The sequence below is a fragment of the Pollachius pollachius genome, assembly GCF_949987615.1.
Source record: "Pollachius pollachius genome assembly, chromosome: 4".
Classification (NCBI taxonomy): domain Eukaryota; kingdom Metazoa; phylum Chordata; class Actinopteri; order Gadiformes; family Gadidae; genus Pollachius; species Pollachius pollachius.
In genome coordinates this window covers 8,592,200-8,610,796 of record NC_136937.1, presented here as the reverse complement: position 1 = coordinate 8,610,796, position 18,597 = coordinate 8,592,200, and the positions used below count along the sequence as shown (strand labels likewise).

At 41.5% G+C, this 18,597-nt stretch overlaps 3 protein-coding genes across 3 annotated transcripts; 2 read left to right on the top strand and 1 right to left on the bottom strand.

Annotated features, from left to right (window-relative positions):
• Positions 1–5,774: 5,774 nt before the first annotated feature.
• LOC307074093 (uncharacterized protein) lies at positions 5,775–6,951 on the top strand. The gene is made up of 3 exons (XM_079734097.1): positions 5,775–5,849; positions 6,069–6,123; positions 6,364–6,951. The coding sequence occupies exons 1-3, from the start codon at positions 5,838–5,840 to the stop codon at positions 6,885–6,887; spliced, it is 591 nt and encodes a 196-aa protein (XP_079590223.1). The 5' UTR covers positions 5,775–5,837; the 3' UTR covers positions 6,888–6,951.
• A 735-nt stretch (positions 6,952–7,686) lies between these two features.
• On the top strand, positions 7,687–14,143 carry noc4l (nucleolar complex associated 4 homolog). The gene is made up of 15 exons (XM_079734901.1): positions 7,687–9,107; positions 9,246–9,366; positions 9,796–9,902; positions 9,993–10,100; positions 10,495–10,644; positions 11,135–11,237; positions 11,432–11,466; positions 11,670–11,720; positions 11,832–11,943; positions 12,322–12,382; positions 12,702–12,812; positions 13,133–13,296; positions 13,517–13,599; positions 13,717–13,830; positions 14,005–14,143. The coding sequence occupies exons 1-15, from the start codon at positions 8,955–8,957 to the stop codon at positions 14,116–14,118; spliced, it is 1,587 nt and encodes a 528-aa protein (XP_079591027.1). The 5' UTR covers positions 7,687–8,954; the 3' UTR covers positions 14,119–14,143.
• Positions 14,144–14,740: 597 nt separating this feature from the next.
• pus1 (pseudouridine synthase 1) lies at positions 14,741–17,940 on the bottom strand. The gene is made up of 6 exons (XM_079734902.1): positions 17,616–17,940; positions 17,229–17,446; positions 17,009–17,146; positions 16,728–16,830; positions 14,970–15,667; positions 14,741–14,861 (listed from the first exon to the last, which is right to left on the bottom strand). The coding sequence occupies exons 1-6, from the start codon at positions 17,680–17,682 to the stop codon at positions 14,832–14,834; spliced, it is 1,254 nt and encodes a 417-aa protein (XP_079591028.1). The 5' UTR covers positions 17,683–17,940; the 3' UTR covers positions 14,741–14,831.
• Positions 17,941–18,597: the final 657 nt, after the last annotated feature.

The following is an 18,597-nucleotide window of genomic DNA, read 5'->3' as shown; positions in this document are numbered from 1 at the left end:
AATCCTTTACAGCGGCAATATTTAAAGCAACATGCCACCAACAAAGTTTACGCATGAGAGACGCGGTAAAGCAGTAGAAGAAAAGAGAAGAAAATACAATTGATAATAATGGATACCAATTCCAGAAACATATTTTTTGAATCAAAATTAATTCATTTATTGCTAGTAATTAAAGGGAGCCATTTGCAGTATGGTTTGTATCGTTAGAAACCATCATTTCCCCCTGAGACGGGAGAGGTCCGTATCTACCTCTGACACTGCCTGCTTTAAATGACGTAAACAAAGCAGGAAGTGTCGATTTTTGCGTCATTTAAAGCAGGAAGTGTAAGGGGGGGGGCTCCAAAAATTACAAGCACATTACAGATCAGTGCCAGTGGCTGGGACTTAGGGGTGTATGGTGTAAACAGTATAGAGAGTACACCACTGTGTATTTGCGCTACGGTATGGATTTTGACGTTTCTTCCCCCAATTCCTTCTCCACCATGCCTATTCTCGGCATGGTGGATTTTGCAAATCGCACCCACCTGCACCCGGGAATTACATTCCACACCCTACTAGACCCGTTATAATTTGATACCGACGCCCGACCCGCACCAGAAGGAAATCATTAAATGTTAATCACTTTAATTTGTAAAGGTTCAGTATGATCTATGAAGCAAAAGGAGGGTGGATGCCCTGCCTGGAGCGACCGGCCCTTGGGCAATGTGTTGTGACTTCAATAATGGGCAGGCGTGGCCTCCGTAATGTGCTCTGATTGGCTAAGCATGGTGCTGAGCTCCCGCCTCCTGGATACCCGTATGTGTACTTGGTGCTTGTGGCTATGTGCGGGAATTACAGTTGTTTTTTGGCCTTGAGCGTCTGGGTTTCTCCGACACCTGGCCTGCTGGTATCTTCAGAATTGATACATGAATGGATGGCTCCTCACATGAGCCAGACGCCTCTCTAGTCGCCAAGGACATATGTGGCCAGTTAGTATGCGTCACAATTCCCTCCTTTGTCATCACAGATGACCATTCTACAAACCATATGAAAGTATAAAATATATAAATTAAAAACCTCATGGTTCCACTACCATGCAACAATCATCAACACCGCCAACTCCCTATTGGAAAAACTACGTCACGTCCCCCAAATGATGGAACAGCATTCACCTTGGTGGGTCACATGGAATACACAGTGGGCTGCAAGCCTCACTCAACAATGAAGCAGTAAACATACAATCATCACTAAATCAGTAGCCATAAAATAATTATGTGATGAAATCATCAATCATAGATTCAAAAAAGGCACACATATAGGTTAAATCATAAAAAACACATAATTGTAAGTATGTGTGACACAAAATTGTACACTTTCAGCATGCATTGAAAGTCAACACCACAAAAATAAGTGACATAAGAATACATTTTAGGCTTAAAAAATCCCTTCAGATTTGCATAGATTTTGAATGATTCAGGGGATCTTCATGTATTGGTGGGCTGTATGTATGTGGAGGGTTTTGGACATGTATGTGGTCCCTTTTTGTCAAGGGCGCGGCTCACATGGAGAGGTTACTAGCATGGTCACATGTGAGCCACCTCCTGGCGTCCAATCGTCAGCTTGCCCGTACCAGAAGTTAGGAACATGTTCCCAACCGTCCAGCCGGATCAGGTCGGGCCCCTCTGGCGGATCCTCATCTGTGTTCACCGGTTCATACTTGATCTCCATGTAAGCTTGGATGGCACCTGGCGCTCCTTGAGCGCTCACCGCAAACATTCTCTCCATCCATCCAGTGAAAGGATCATTAATGCCGGAGTTCTCTACCAACTCTAATCTGAGGGACTGTAACCCTGCCAGCGCCCTGGCCACCGACCCCTGTGTTGTTGGGGATAAAAGTACAACATTTCGTCCCCATCATCCCACACACCCCTCCTTGCTCTGCCAATAACATATCCAAGGCTAGCCTATTCTGATAGGTCATACGGGAGGTGGCATCTAATTGTTCTGATAGTCCCTTGATGTGGGGACAATGACAAACTGTTGCTGATTATAGTATATATAATTTATCCAATCAACATTTTTGTTCATGGTGGACCTTCAAAACAGAACTGATCCAAACCCTGCCGCTATTTGATTGCATCATGTGACTGTTGCTCCTGGCTCGGCTGGGTCTGGTCCTGGAGTAGTTGGTCGGCTCCGGGCGTATCTGCATCTGGCTCCTCCTCTGGCTCTGGAACTATGTGTTTCTCTTGTTGGAATACAAACTCATGTATAGCAGTGAGTTGTAAAACATATATTTCTTAATTCTATTTCTAATGCTCTAATGGAAGTCCCTTATGGGGCCCTCGAAATGTAGGTGAAGGCATGGGTCAACCCGTAAGCATTTCATGCGGGGTTAGATGAGTCATTCTGTTAGCTTGGATGTGATAACTCATTAGCGCTAGTGGTAGTGCATCAACACAATTTGATTGAGTCAAAAGTTTGATTACAGTATCCACACCATGATTTAATTTCTCACTACTTCCCTCCTTGCGCATGGCCAATGCCATGCACATTAAATGATAAGCAAACCTAACAACACCGTTGGTGCAACCAACTTTAAAGTCCCTAACCTTAACTATCTATCGGGAAGGGAAATGGAAGCCAGTAAATCCAAAAACAAAGGTCAATATTGGCGGGTTTACCATTAGCCGCCTTGAAACCACGCTGTTCCCGAGATTTAACAAAGTCATGTACTAAACCAAAAACGTTACATGAGTCAGTATATACTGTGAGGGTTTAATAAACGGAAACGCGACATGCCCCGTTCTAAGTCCACTGCTTCTGCTCCCTGAGCTGACATATCTGACTTCTGTTCCTCCTCCACCTTTCATCCAACCCAGCTCTTCCTATGATGGTTGCAGCTTCATGATCAAGTGCTCACAGTGACTCTGCCAAGTAATCGGGACTGTGCCTGCCTTAGGTTGTCCCTGGTTTCAAGGTGGGACCTTACCCGTTGTTGGCTAACCAGCCTTCCACACTGGCTTATTGCAGGATGCCGTTCCTGGAACACAATCAAGTCCTAACAATAAGATGGTTGCAAAGTGGAGGGATGGAGATAGAGTCTTCAGCCCCAGCTACCCAAGCAGCCAAGTGTGTGCATAATGGATACACAGCAGGGCGATTACCCTGTGTGTGTGAGGATGGATAGTGGGGGACGATGGGGGATGATGGGGCGTATCAAAAGGTAACTTTCTATCAGAGTTAAAAATATCAAACTGTTATAGCAGTAGTAGTGGCATTTGAAAGGTAAACCCACTACTTCTGAATGTAAATTGAGAACCTAGCATGTAGGATCCCTTCCCAGCAGATGTAGCGCTAATCCCCCTGTTGTCCTTGACCAAAAATATTTAAAAAAATAATAAAAATAATAAAAGATAAAAATTTGCATTTTCAATATTAGGCGACTCACTTCTGTGAGTTGTCGTTACTCTTAATCACAATTACTGCTACTCATAATCAGAATTCCCTTCATTATTCTACTCGATTGTCCTTCACTAACTATTTTAATTGGATGACCTAATCTTCTTTTATTCTACCTCTTGCTCATATTTGATGTTGTCCACACTTTGATTCACTTCTATGTACCTAACACGTCCCTCCTTATTCTCGACCGGTGCATACAACAACAAACGTGCATATGACTTATTCTAATAAAGTAAAACCCAGTTTCATCTTTAGGTATTATAGCTACACGAGTCCCTGACCTGTTGTAGCCCCCACCGTCCCCCCTCTGTAACCCGCAGGAATGACCGTGTGGCTCGGAGGTCCCCGAGGAGAGCCGCAATCCCAATGTCTAAACTTGGTAGAATAAAGAGTCATTGGGTCATAACGGTACGGTGACATACAATAAACAAAACAAAAACTGAACCGAAAGAAAAATAAATTAGCCATAATGTGAATATCTGAACATCTATTGCAAGTTAATAATTGGTTGACACAAATGTAATTGTAATAAATTATAGTAAAGACCATTGCCTGATTAACCTTAATGTTTTGAAGTATGTTTTCAGTACCCCTGTGTTCCACCACTCTGAGTAGCGTACTAACCTCGCTTACCCACACTAAAGGACCCTTCGCTCCCGCAGGGTCCTTTGGGCGGGTCCCATTTCCTCAGTTTAGTTAGGTGGGGATCTACTTTGTTTAAGAATGCTTGATTCTGATTGGCTTGGAGCAGGGCATTAACCCCGCAGGTTGCCCTCTGACTTGTTGGTTGTACTTGCGGCTGACTGAGCACAGCATCATCAAATAGTAGATCAATACGCCGCTTGTATTTTTTTATATTACAGAAATTTCAAACATGAAGTCCATTGTAAAAATAAACCTTGTTTAAAAAGTTTCTAAAATGTGTTGGAAATCTATCTGAGGGTCAGTCGATGCATAGTTTCGCAAGCGAGATACAATGTAGCAACTACGTTATTCAAGGGGAACTATGCAACTTTTTTTGGCTTAATTTACATTAACATAAAAGGTTAAGAGTCATTGTGATGGTTCTATAACACTTTATGGGTCGATTGGTCGCTGTTTCGACTCCCCCTAGCGCATCTTGGCGGAAAAAGGGAATATGCAAGTTTCTGCCGGCGACCCGCCGCCCAGTCTCGCGGGAGTCTCAGGTCTCGCGAAGCACCGAATTGCTTTACGGCACTACAGACCCACAAACACGGAGCCGGGCGGCTCGATATAAACCGAAGTAGTGAAGGGATTGTTACATTCATCATGGATCAGCCGACTAAAAGGACAGAGAAACCCAATGTCAGAGAGAGAAAAGGGAGACTGACCGACAGAGAGGCCAGACACGAGTAAACGTTGGGCGAGCTTCTCAGGAATAGCGTGAACTGAAAGAAAAAGAAGACTGCAAATCGGATGCCGACTTTTTTACTGTATTTTTTCTAGGCCTACACACATTTACTATGTTGTTGGTGTTATATGTTATATGGAGAGATCTTGCATATTTTTGAAGTTACCAGATCAATAAAGTTATATCTCTTATTATTTGAACTGCCTGTATGTCCTCTTGATTATAATTTTTGTTTTTGAAAACTGACGTGGGGCTGGCATCATCATATCTGTCTGATTTATTGCATTCACACGTTCCAATCAGAATAATGAGGTCAACAAACCAGTGGCTGCGTTTTACAGCTCTACAGTGCCTTCACCAACATTTTGCCCCTTTTATTTTGGAATTGCTCATCCCCGAGAATTTTAAATCACACTGAAGATAAACTTCTTCTACACTCACTTTAATCCATGATTATTCGTTTTAGAATCACGTTATTTGATTTAAAATGTGTAAAAGTTCTGGTTCCATGGCTTATAATAGGTCCATGTGGGTCATTACAGACTTCCATGTGGGTCATTTCAGATCCAGCTGATGGGTCTGTGTATATATTTGGTCATTTGATTCTCGTTTCAGAAACAGGAAACGATATTAAAAAACGAGTGGTAATTATGTGTTTTTTTTTATTAAGTGGTAATATTTTTGTTTTAAAATACAAAAAGGAAAATGTAGATACAAGGTTGTTTTCTTCAGGTCAAAAAGGGGCAAACTAATCTAAAATAATAATATGAATAATAATTGTATAATATAAAATAATAATTGAATAAACAACAGAGATATTTATAAGCTATCATTTTATTGTCATCGCAGTTTTAAAGCTTCGCCACCAGGGGATGCTGCAGCACCTGCCGCACCCCTACTGGTTGGTTTCTATTTAACAAAATCGAAAGTCAAGTCATCCTTTAAAGGCACAGTCGCTTTGCCTTCCGCCACACATTTGCGGAGTTTCTATCTCATCAGGGAATTCCTGCCCATTTCCCACATGCAGTCCATGGTAATGTTATTTTACACATGAGTCGTATGCATATTGTAACAGTGTGTTTTATCTCAGTTTTTAACACTTTTTAACATTGAACTAACATTGCTGAATAATTTCCCTATATGATTTAGATGACACAGTTTAATTGTTAATAGGTACAATGTACGTCGAACGGTTACAACTCTACCCGGATGTTATAACGACCTGCGATGGCCTCTGTCTCGCCCTTTGCAGGTGCCTCTTGGTAGAACTTTGGTCTTCTTTGACCTGGTGACCATGTTTGGGTCAGGTAGGCCAACTGCACACGGACACCTTTTCATCACTTTATCGCTCGTGATATTACATGTTCTGCCCCTCTGAATGCATTATGAGGTCATCACTGCATGCTTTTCAATAGGCCTACGTTTCCCAGAACTCCACATTTCAAAGCCAACTCCCGGTGATTACATGCTAAACCGCTTGCTGTTTAATTGTAGAGTTATTCTATGTGTTTCAACTTTTTTTATCTCACGCACCCCTCCCCTCTCAGAATCCAGGGGGCGTGATATCATCCAGCTGGCGGCCGTCAGCGGAAGACACAACTTTAACGTGTACATTATACCTCAGGGCGCCATCGACCGTTTTACCACGGACCTCACAGGCTTCAGGTACCTACAAGGCAAACTCTCCCAGGACGGTTCAGACGTTGCCACCATCACCACCGTCACTTTGCACAAGGCTCTGACCTCCTTCATCACCTTCCTGCGGGACTTAAAGCTACCTGTGCTGCTGGCTACGCACAACGCCAAAATCAAACTTGTACTGGACAGAGCATTATTCAGGTGTTGCCTCACCGAGCAGTTCCAGCACCTGGGCCCCAGATTTTTGGACACCTACCTACTCAGTAAGGCGCTCTTTCCGGGGTTAGACAGCTATGAACAAAAGGATCTGTCGTACCCCTTCCTGGGAAAAATCGACATTAACAAGAATGCATTGAGGGGTGTTACGGCTCTGCAGGAGCTGTACGGTTTTTGGAATCCTGACCAAGAGTCTGTGATTCAATGTTCATCATAGCAGCCGCTAGATCAATTTGGTATTGTTGTTTAATAAACAAAGCTTAAAATCAATCGATCTTTGTTAATTGTCTGATGAAGGTCAATGGATGGCCCTATGCAATTGGTTTGTCTCCCTGTATTCTCCCATACCCGTAGACCTACCTGTAGTGGGCTGTAGAGCACTCTAAATGTGGAGTTAAAAATAATTATGAAAGACTAATAATGCTACCTCACTATTCTTTTCAATTAAGCAATGTCGAACATTATAAAAAATAAAAAACTGAGGAAATGTTAATATGCCCAATTCAGGGTTCCCAATCATGTTATAGATGCCTGTCTGGGAGTCTTTCCAAAGATTTGTAGTTAATTTCACAAATTCAAGTCAATAATAATAATAGTAGTTGCAAGCAACCATGACGGGGTCCTACAGTATGACCGTATGAACGACATTGTGACCGTATGACCGACAGTATAACCGACAGTTTGACCGTATGACCGACAGTATAACCGACAGTATGACCGTATGACCGACAGCATGACTGTATGACCGACAGTATAACCGACAGTATGACCGTATGACCGACAGCATGACTGTATGACCGACAGTATAACCGACAGTTTGACCGTATGACCGACAGCATGACTGTATGACCGACAGTATGGACGACAGTATGACTGACAGCATGACTGTATGACCGACAGTATGACTGACAGTATGACCGACAGTATGACCTATTTTGAGAAATAGGAGTCTTCCGTACGTGGGGGTATGCTGAGCTTGGTCGGTGTGGTAAGATGGCATTGGTATGCCTTAAAATCTGGTTTACCGGAAGTTAACATAACAAAACGATCAACAGCCATTTTTTTAAAGCATACTGGTTCAAAATCCATTGTCGAACGGACGTTTGCGAAATTACGTGTGTACCTTTTTAAGGACCAGCCTGCATTGTAGAGAGGCCGCAGTTCAGAAGGGAGAACTTCAAACGAATGCATCCAATTTCAGATACAGACTTGAAATTTGGCATGGGTATACTATGGAATCTATCCTTTGTAGCCATATTCGACAGCCGATCATATGTGTTTTTGACGCAATGTTAGAGCACTTTAAACATCAGAGATATGCATTTATTTCACTTTGAAATGTATATCTCTGGCGTCTTTAGCCTTCTTGCTATACATTTCACACCATATAGTCCAACGCTCACCTGGTCCATGTGTGATGAGTTTGCAGCTTTTACCACTTTTGGCACCGAAGCCGTTTATGTGTGTTTTTGGTCAAGTAGTAGCCATTGCATGAAGTCTAAATGATCTGACTGTATGGGTTGTGATGTGAAAGTTGTTCATCATGACAAATGGTGCATGTATAACAAGTTTCATGCATATTGCACCTTGGTAATGCACCATAAAGCCAACTGCTAATAACCGATACGAAGAAGAGGCCATGTTACAGCAAGAGAAATATTGTCCTACGCAAAACACTGCAACACGTTTTCTTTTATGGTTGTTTACTACTGATTGCAAAAGATAAAAACAAATATTTTGCGATATTCAAGGATTCGGATTTGTGTAACTATTGTGTTACTATGTGATACCCAATCAATCAAATCGAAAAAACAGCTTGATATTGGTAATATTCACGGCTTCAGACTGATTTTTTGTGATGAAGGCCATAATGATGAAATGACAAATAAATGTACATTTACATTTAGGGCATTTAGCAGACGCTTTTATCCAAAGCGACTTACAATAAGTGCATTTGTTACAATAAGTACATTTGTCATAAGAAGTGAAACCTCTGAAATAAAGAACTGAAATAAATACATAATTACAAACACCAGTACAGAAATAAATGGGTTGCTTCGTATCTTTATATTTTGTCAAACTCCATGTATTAACCCAAATCATTTATTGAATGCATAATTTGGCTACAAAACATTGTATTTAGAAACAAAAGGTGTGTACGTTGCAATTTAAGCTTTTTGGTATAAAGTGTATTACCCAAGTTGACCACGGGGAGAAGCAGTGAGCATACCCGTTGACCGCTAGAGCCGAAGACGCTTTCCTGTTATGCTCTGATCATAAAAACATGGCGCCGGCCAAGAAGCGTAACGTGTGTTCCAAAACCACATCAGCCAATGCTGCAAAAAAAGCTAAAATCGACCCGAGTTTACAAGTTAAACAAATTATTGACAGCCGAAAAAACGCTAACGATGTTTTTGACGTTCTCGAGTGTCTCCAGGTATGTTTTGGTCTGCAGTGTGTCCATTCAACGTAGGCAAACGACTCCTAACAATTGAAACCCACGCTTCGACTCGATACTGCGTTATATGTGCTCTGTAGACATGACATTAACCACAAATTCCCACTTTTATTACAGTCAGAGAAAGAAAAGGAAGTCATATCTGCCATCAATGCATGTTGCAATTTATTTGTTGCTCTTCTTGAGAGAAAAGACCTGTTCATTGGGAAACTTATTGATGAAGAAGCGATGTTGACTGGTGAGTTGGTTTGTTTTCTTCATAATCTAGAAAATGAAGAACTGCATATCGCTAAACAAATGATGTGTTGCTACAAATGAAAAGTCCTACTCAGTTGTTTAACGCATGGGAGTTTCTTCAACGCCTGTATGTAGGTGAATAGGCCGAGTCCTATTTTGTTTCTGAGGGATGTTTTCAATTGTCTAAAAGGACCGAACCCCCCCGCAAACAGCTGGTCTCAGCTGAAGATCACGCTAAATCACACATCATGTATACGTTATACGTTCATGCGTGTATTTAACATGGTTAGAAAAGGATTGTTGCTGCTATCTGTGAAAAAAAATACTTTCTGACGAGCTTAACATAGGATTACATTTGTAACAGATTCAGGGTTTCCTCAATGTTCGGGGCTTAACCCACAAACCCACCGTGTGTGTTTATGTTTAACAGGGGAACACAATGCTCAAGATAAGTATTCCATGTTCATGCGGCATCGTTATAACGACTGTGTGGAGACGTTGCTTGAGCACCTCGTCCACAAGTCTTACGGAGTTAAGGTGAGCTGGAAAGTCTTTGGATACTTCAAGAAAACATCCCATAATCTGGTAGTTGCGCGGTGTTGTGCTAATGCAGTCGGTCCTTTACAGGAGTGTTCCCTCGTTGCCCTGATGAGGCTGGCCTCTGCGGAAGGACAGAACCCTCTGGAGGATTTGGATTGGAGCGAACACGTCAGCTTTCCAAGAACACTTATTCTGGTATATTTATACAAAAATATATTGCTATTAAAGGGAATAGTGTGCATATGTATAGCAATTTATTTAATAGACTGCTATACCTACGGTACTAGTTAATTCCAGGCAGTGGTCAGGAGGCTCTGATGATACTAGTGCTGCAACGAGGAGCAGATTAATCAAGTCGATCAACAGAAAACTTATCAAATCAATTATCTTAAAATTGATCAATTGTTTCAGTACAAATGACAAACACTTGCTGTTCAATGCTATAGTACAGTATTCAAATATTTGGTTAATGGATAATCCTTGGTGGTGAATGGTTTAGTTTTTCTCTGCTGCGTGTCAGATAAAGCAAGCCCCGTCCAACACTGTTATTTGCGGCCCTAGATCACACTATGTTGGCATGTGTTTCCAGGGGGTGGTTGGAAGGCTGCTCTCCAAGGCAGAGGACAACACTATGCTGATCTCTAGGTTCACGGAGTACTTGGAGATGGTGGACGTCCGCTTCTACGTCATGAGCTCCGTCCGGGAGAATGTGGGCTCGGTCATGGTTAAGAGCAAAGGGGTAGGTACTAGCCTTGTGCAACATTGAGAGGAAGCGCACGTACATTGTGTGTCAGGCCGTGGATGTGTTTGGATTGTCAGTCTAGCGCCCATTCACCTCTGGCTTTCTGCTAAACCTTCAGCGGTTTGCCGCTTATTGCCGTCGCATCCGCTGTTCAATTTTTGACTGCTTGACAAGGTGCTCATTTGGCCAAAGAATCGTGTCAGAGACTGGGGATACATCAGTGATTCTTTCGTGATTTCTCGACTGTGTCATCCGATACAAACACATCATGCCGCTGAATGGCCACAAATAACAAATGGGATTTGGTTACGAGGTCTGAAGGTTGTGATTGGTCAGATAATTAACAGCAATTCCACATTTTTACTTTACCGAGATACTGCTGGTGCTTGAACTTAGTGCGATCAAGTCTCCGCCTGAGCACTAGGAATAAATATTGGAACAGACCCTTGTTGCTTCATGTTCTAAATAATCCTGTTATGTCATACAGGAAGTGATGCCCGTGTACCAGAACAACGTGTTTACGTTGGTGTCTAGCATCATCATGCCGAGCCAAGAGTCTGAGCTCACAAACTTCATGGTCAAACAGAAAGGTTTGTACATAATTACTTGTTTATTGATTGTACAATAGTTATTAGTTCTAGTTCTTTAGTTACTTCATGCTTCAACCAGTTTAGAACAAAACCTACTACTACAAAACGTATTTAACTTGACCTCAATACCGCTTAATGTAAATAATATTGGTTACTAGTTTATATAAATCATTCATCGTTTTATTTCCAACCAGATAAGCATTCTGAGTGGAAAGCAGCTAAATTAAACGTGAGTATACCTTTTTTTTTTTAGCATTATAAATATGTGTTGCTCAATAGACTAATATGCTTTCCGGTGGACATTCAAAGCAACGATATGCAATCATTTGACTGGGAATCGCTGGACTTGTATATATGGAGCTGAGAAGTGATTTAATTCAGAAGAGGTTGAACAATAGTAACCCAATGACACCATGTTCTTCTACATCGCAGGAACACAAACGCTCCTTTGAGAGGATGTGGCTCGGATTTCTAAAGAATAAGGTAGGCACCGTTATTCAAACATCTTTTGGTTTCTATACTTTCTAAGGTACAAGTTATATACTATATTATAAGACCGTTTCTCTTATGTTGTTTCCCATCTGTTTGCTGTAGTTGCCAAGCAACATGTACAAAAAGATCCTGGTGATTCTCCACGACTCCATTCTCCCTAACATGAGCAACCCAACGTTAATGATTGACTTCTTGACGGCTGCCTATGATGTCGGTGAGTAACGGCTGAGTAGTGAGCGCTGTAGAGCAACTTCATCATGTCTACTTATTCAGAAACCATCTCCATCTTAAGAGTCCCCAAGGTATTAAATATTTTTGTAATGCTCTGACTAGTTCTGTTAACCCCAGCCATATTGTATGGCTAACCCCTAAATTGCAATAACCCGATTACTATGGCTTTCTTTTTTTATTACTTTTACTCCGCTTTTCTTCGGTCTTGAAACATCTCAATTCAAAGTCATTTGCTCTACTGTTATATCTTTATACAATGCTTTGGAAGTATAGGAAAAACAACTGTGATACCATCTATATTAAATCAACCTTATCCAAAATGACCAGAATTGTACTTTATTCCACTGAATGTGCTATGCAGGAGGAGCAATCAGTCTACTAGCCCTCAATGGCCTGTTTATCCTCATCCATCACCATAATCTGTAAGTATCTCCTTGTTTAGATCCATGGGGAATTATAAAGATCCATTCAATTCCAATCCCCTGCCTTTTAATGTATAAACAGTGATCAGGAGATGATCTCTTTGTTGTGAATCTATAGCACTGGCTGCTGAGTTCTACGTTGCTCATTATACGTTCTGGTGGAAAGCACACCTCGGATGCATTTCATGTGCCAACTGTGTTAGAATTACTGTGTTTGCAATAAAAAAAATTCTTCTGAAGAAACACAAATAGTCCACTCATGGACAACCGTATGACAACCATCGATTTTGGCTTTAAGGGATAATGTTTTGTATTACAGAGATTATCCGGATTTCTACAAGAAGTTGTACAACTTACTAGAGCCCTCAGTGTTCCATGTGAAGTACAGGGCTCGCTTTTTCCACCTCGCAAACCTCTTCCTCTCGTCCACGTAAGTTACCATTTTTTTTGAGTCCTCCCATTACAGTCCTATAAACAAAGTTCAATTACATATATACATCACATCAACGTTAACAGCATTGTGTATTAGAAGGATTTTTGTATTGTTTTCTGAGTTCAAACTAGCTACACCTATTCTAAATGGAGACAACCCTGTTAATAAATTGGAAATCCATACACCATTCAGCATGCACACATGTACCATATATATTGTCTTTACCACATACATATTTTTTATCATTACCCTATCTATTGTGTATATCCACCACATGTATGTCTGTTTTATAAACTGGATGCCTGTCCCCCCTCCAGCCACTTACCGGTGTACCTAGTGGCGGCGTTTGCAAAGCGCCTGGCCCGCCTGGCTCTCACGGCGCCACCAGAGTCCCTACTCATGGTGCTGCCCTTCATCTACAACCTCATCCGCCGCCACCCCTCCTGCAGAGTCCTCATCCACCGGCCCACCACCGCAGACGGTAGGCACGGGTCTGCAGAGAGGAGCCTTTAGCATGCCGGACAGTCTCTTTATCGAGAACTTTCTTATTGGTTAAGGTCTGCGCTTAGTTAAGCATGGTATAGGAGTTGGCGCTTTTATTAGGAAATGTGTTTGAAGGATTGTCTTCCACGTTTAAGAGAATACGTAGCAGTGTATATAGTCGAGACGTTAGTGAGCCAACCGGTACCCTTTTGTTACAGAATCATGTGAGGACCCGTATTTGATGGACGAAGAGGACCCTATCCTGAGCCATGCCTTGGAGAGCAGCCTATGGGAGATAAAGGTGCGCGCATGCTCTTCAATGTCCATTTGCTTTAGATCACTTTAGCGATACTTTTCCAACTAAATTAGCAGTATGTACATTTAAGTCCTACGCCAATGTTTTTGTATTTCCCCGCAGACCCTCCAGAGTCATTACCACCCAGATGTGACCAGAGTGGCCTTGAAAATTAACAAGCCTTTGTCAGTGCCAGAGGAGGACATAGATGAGCTGTTGGAGATCACGAATTTTGAGGTAATGTGGCATTTAATCGGAGTCAACATTCTTAAAAGGAATGGTACTGGCTGATAAGCTTTGCCGGCTTATCGTTCATCTTTTTAGTTATGTCTGCATATTAAGTATCATTTATATTGTCAAACTGTGCTAGCAGTGAACCAAAAATAACTCAAGTTTTTCCATCCTTTTTAGCTAATGGAAAGAGACTTGAAAGCGACTAAGAATGTTCCGCTGGAGTTTGAACCGGCAAAGAAGCTTCTCCAGGGAGGAGGGGGCATTCTTGGTCAGCACTTCTGCCTGGAGTAGGAGTGTGTTGGTGGTCCTTCTTTTGAAACCAAAACCTTTTGGGTCTATTGTCATATCTAGCCCCCCCCCCCATTTGAGAACATTTTGTAAGAACTGCTGTGGAATAAATGCTTTGTCATCTTGCACCTGATTTGATCTGCAATATTTCCTATAATTCACATTCCATTTAAAGGGGACATATACCACCAGGTGTGAGTGTGATTAGCCTTACAAGCCGTTTGGAAAATCTGCCCCATATGACATCACTATAGTGATGTCATGTGGTAGATTTTCCAAACGGCTTGTAAGGCTAATCACACTCACACCTGGTGGCATAGTATGTCCCCTTTAAAGTTTTCTAGTTTCTTATTTTGAAATCAATCTATCCAAAATTAGAAAATCCAACATTGCCTCCCTGTGCATAGATAAGGCAGTGCAGAACTGGCTTGGTTCTAGGCAACTGAAACCACAAGCCTGTTCAAGAGCGCAAATCCTGCTACCGAATGATCTTGTAATATACAGTATTTGTAAGTGAAGGTCCATTATACAATCTTCGTTGGGTTTGTTGTTCCACATTTGATTGACATGATAAATAAAATTGCCTTGAGTAAACACAATCAGGATTTAACAAAGAAGGCTTCTGTGTAAGTCAGTTGTAAGAGAACAGGTTTTTATTTGACCGCACAAAAATAAATCACGTGGTTCGCCAAAATAAAAATAAACTTGTTATTGGTCTAATCGGATTCATTCCCCACATCATTTTCCTGTAGAAAAAGAAAAAAAATAAGCAAATGAACAAATTGAGTGTATATAAATAGATCATGTATATGCCTTCGTTCTGCCCTTTATTTTCATCACATTGAACACGTTACCTGTTTCTGGTCCTTCTCCCGGCGATCCGCCGCCGATGCCTCATAGTCATGGATGGGAAGGGAGGCCATCCAGCTGATCATCGAACGCTCTTCCGACTCCGTGTCCACGATGCTGGGGTAGATGTGGGCCTTCTTGAAGCCCTTAATCGACTCCTCCTCCGCGGCCCAATCCAGGCGCTGGTGGAGGCCGTCCCCGCCGAAGCGCTGGTTGTAGCGGTCAAAGTGCACCCTCTCCAGCACCAGGCCCAGTCCGGGGGCCCGGGGGATGTCCACCTTGTCGTTGCCCCAGCTGCGCTCGAGCACCTCCTCCTTGGCGTAGCCCTTGATCACTGCGATCACCAGGCCGATCATCTTGCGGATCTGGTGCAGCATGAAGCTCTGGCCGCGCACCGTGATCACGGCAAACTCTGAGTCGCCGCTGAGGAAGGGCTCCTCGCAGGACATCTCCGTGATGTAGCGGCGGGCGCTGGGGTCCTGGGGGCTTTTCTGCGAGGTGAAGTTGTGGAAGTTGTGCGTGCCTTTGTAAAGGGAAAAGAGCGAGTTGGCTCTGGTGAGGGTCTCTGGGTCCAAGCGGAAAGCGGCCGACTTCTGGGTGTCATAGTCCTTTGGGGCAAAGGCCACAGTGGGAAGCATGTAGGAATATGTACGCGCATCACAGTTGTTTTTGGAGTTGAAGCCTTGGGTCACTCGTTTGAAACCTATGGAAAAAAGAAAAGGCAAAACATTTGAAGGCATGTATGCATTATATTCATTTAATCAACTTAAGTAGCATTGTGTAAGAATGAACCCCTCCCAATGAGTAGACGAGTGACATTCAGAAATCAACCAATTCAGTCTGCTGTCCAATAACTGGTGTCAGAAATGTGTGACTCCAACTATCGTAAATCATCTGAGTGGCATGAGTAGGACGAGTTTTGGGAGTGTCAGTAGTGCGATTATTTTAAACAAACAAGGTACAGGTAGGTTTTATTTGTAGGATATATCAGTATAGCATGTTCAACACTGAAATCACTATCAATCAGCATTGAATACCGATATGTTCAGGTTATTTTAAGCTAAAAGCTAGTTGAAGTTATACCCATCGTCAATTTAAAACGGGTCAGCCATAATTTAGAAGTAATTTTTTGCCATTGGTTGAAATAAGGCTTACAACCAAACGGCAATCAAATAAAAAGCCTGTCCAATCATTTCATCCAGCCCAAATGAAATGACTGCATGGTCTGCTTGTCGCACTTATTGTGCATGGCCGGTGCCCCCACAAGCTAGGAAGACCTTTTGCTAATAGCGAGCTTGTTACGTTTTTTGGGGGAGTGGTTTTAGAGGGAGGGCTGATGGGAGGGTTGGCAGTCTTTAAAAATCTAGCTGACCCTGGCTGGTTTCTCAAAATTGCCTACCCTAGCTTTAATACTTTAAATGACATTATGGTGCGTTCTGATGTGAACATCTGTATAGCCAGAGAAATACAAGTAACGGTTGTTCCATTGAGTGCCAACTACTCACTCAGTACTATGACATTTCCCAGCTTGTGACCAACTTTATGAAACAAGTTGTGTGATCCCAGTAAGACCAATTAACTAACTACTGCAAATCAACGCCTGAGGATTTGAACAAATGAGTGATGGATGGTTGTTCAAATTTGGCAACCAACCATCTTAAAGATGGAGATAGTCTTTCAGTTGTCTAAAGTAGTTTAACATTTCGATAACATGCACATTTAATTTGTTAAATCCCCTGTAAAATGAAAGAGTGAAATCTCACCTAGAATTCTGATTTGCGCAGGAAGATGCTTGTTGATATTTTCCATTATGTCTTCAATCAACCGCAGCTTAAGTGACACCACCTGGCCTGCTGCAGACACACCCTGACAATTATAAATGTTCAAGCATTAACAAGTGTACCACTGTAGACTATTGAATGTAATACATGAAATGAATAAATCAAAACAAAATATTGTTAAATTCATTGACCACTTTTGTTTCTCTTTTTGTAAATACAAATCCTAATTTTTGAATGGCTGGATACAACATTTGATAACATACCTTATCTGTTCTTGCACATCTTTGGAAAGACATTTTCTTCATTTCATCTCCATGGTTTTCAGGAATGCAGCCCGATTTAATAAGAGCGGAGACTAACTCATCTTCAATCGTTCTGAACTGCGAGGTTCCAGTATTTCGCTATAATACACAATTTAAAAACAATTTAAATAAATGCATTTCATATGATTATTCATGATTGATCTTGAGTTTGGCTACATACCTGCATCCCATAATATCCTTTTCCAGAATACGCCACGAGTAGAACCACCTTCTTTTTAGGATACTTCTTTTCATTGTCAACGTTTTCTTCTTCTAACTTGACCTTTTTTGTTATCTGCTCATCTTCAACAGAGATTGCCTCCTCGTTGACTCTTTTAGTTGACATCGTGGTTAGCAGCTCCCCTTGGCTCATCGTGCAACGTGATCTATGTTGGAAACCTGCACTCAATAGACAATCTGGTCAGGCCAATTCTCCTTTATCTCTCCATATGCCCAGTATATTTAGGCTTTTTTGACCAATTCAAACTTGAAGAATACGATAATTAAAACAGCCTACTGTCATCAACAATAAACCGGCGAGATTAAGACAGTGTATTGATTTACTCACCTTTGTAATTGAAATGCAAGAGTTGCGGGTTAGTTAAGGCACGAAGAAGATGTGGTATTTTCAGCATCACTCATTGGGTGGCCATAAGAGACTTTCAACAGAATGATGATAACGGCTGGACAAGTAGTTGCTAAAGCGTGGATCGTTTATAAAATATTCAAAATGAAAAGCATTAACACTGCTCCGTATATACTAAGTCCAGAAAAAAAGATGGCGGTCCTTAAACACAAAACATAATCTGGTTACCAATAAGTTCCCAATGAACTTATAGTATACTTTCTAAAGCTAACATTAGCACTTGCGGCCACAACATTCACATGGCGGTGGCAGCATTCAACTTTGACCCCTGATGGAAATATCGCGTGATTTACTGTAAAATGCATTTTTTTTTGACGGGATTTCATTGCTTTATGACTGGACGCAATAAAATGTTGGATTTTTTGTTACGGCAAGTGAGTCAATGTCATATATGTTTTATAAGAACAACGGTTAAAGCTCACATTATACGTAATTTTCGATGTTGGTACAATGATGATGACTATAATAGCTATTAATAATGTTGTTAATGATAAAATTGTCAAGTGCACATGGGACATTGGGGGTGATTTTGTAATGAAGATCTGCATATATAGGTCTACTCTGATTAAAGATAAAGAAAATTGCTTCTCTATTAACTTTTAAACATGCTTTATTTTAGGCAAGTTATTGTCTTATATGATCATACATGAGTTCTACAAATATTACAATAACAGGATCATTAGTCAAGGAAAATTATACTATAGTTATCTCAAAAGTATTTCTAGTATTGGTAGCAGTAGCTTAAGGAGGGTTAGTGGATATACACAAACATTGTATCAAACATTTTTATGTAACCTTTGAACTTTGCTCTGGGATGAGCTGACTTGTCGGTGTGATCCATGGTCCATACACCTTTATATGGAGTGATGGTTTTCTGTTTCTTCTGCAGAGCACGTCGTACCAA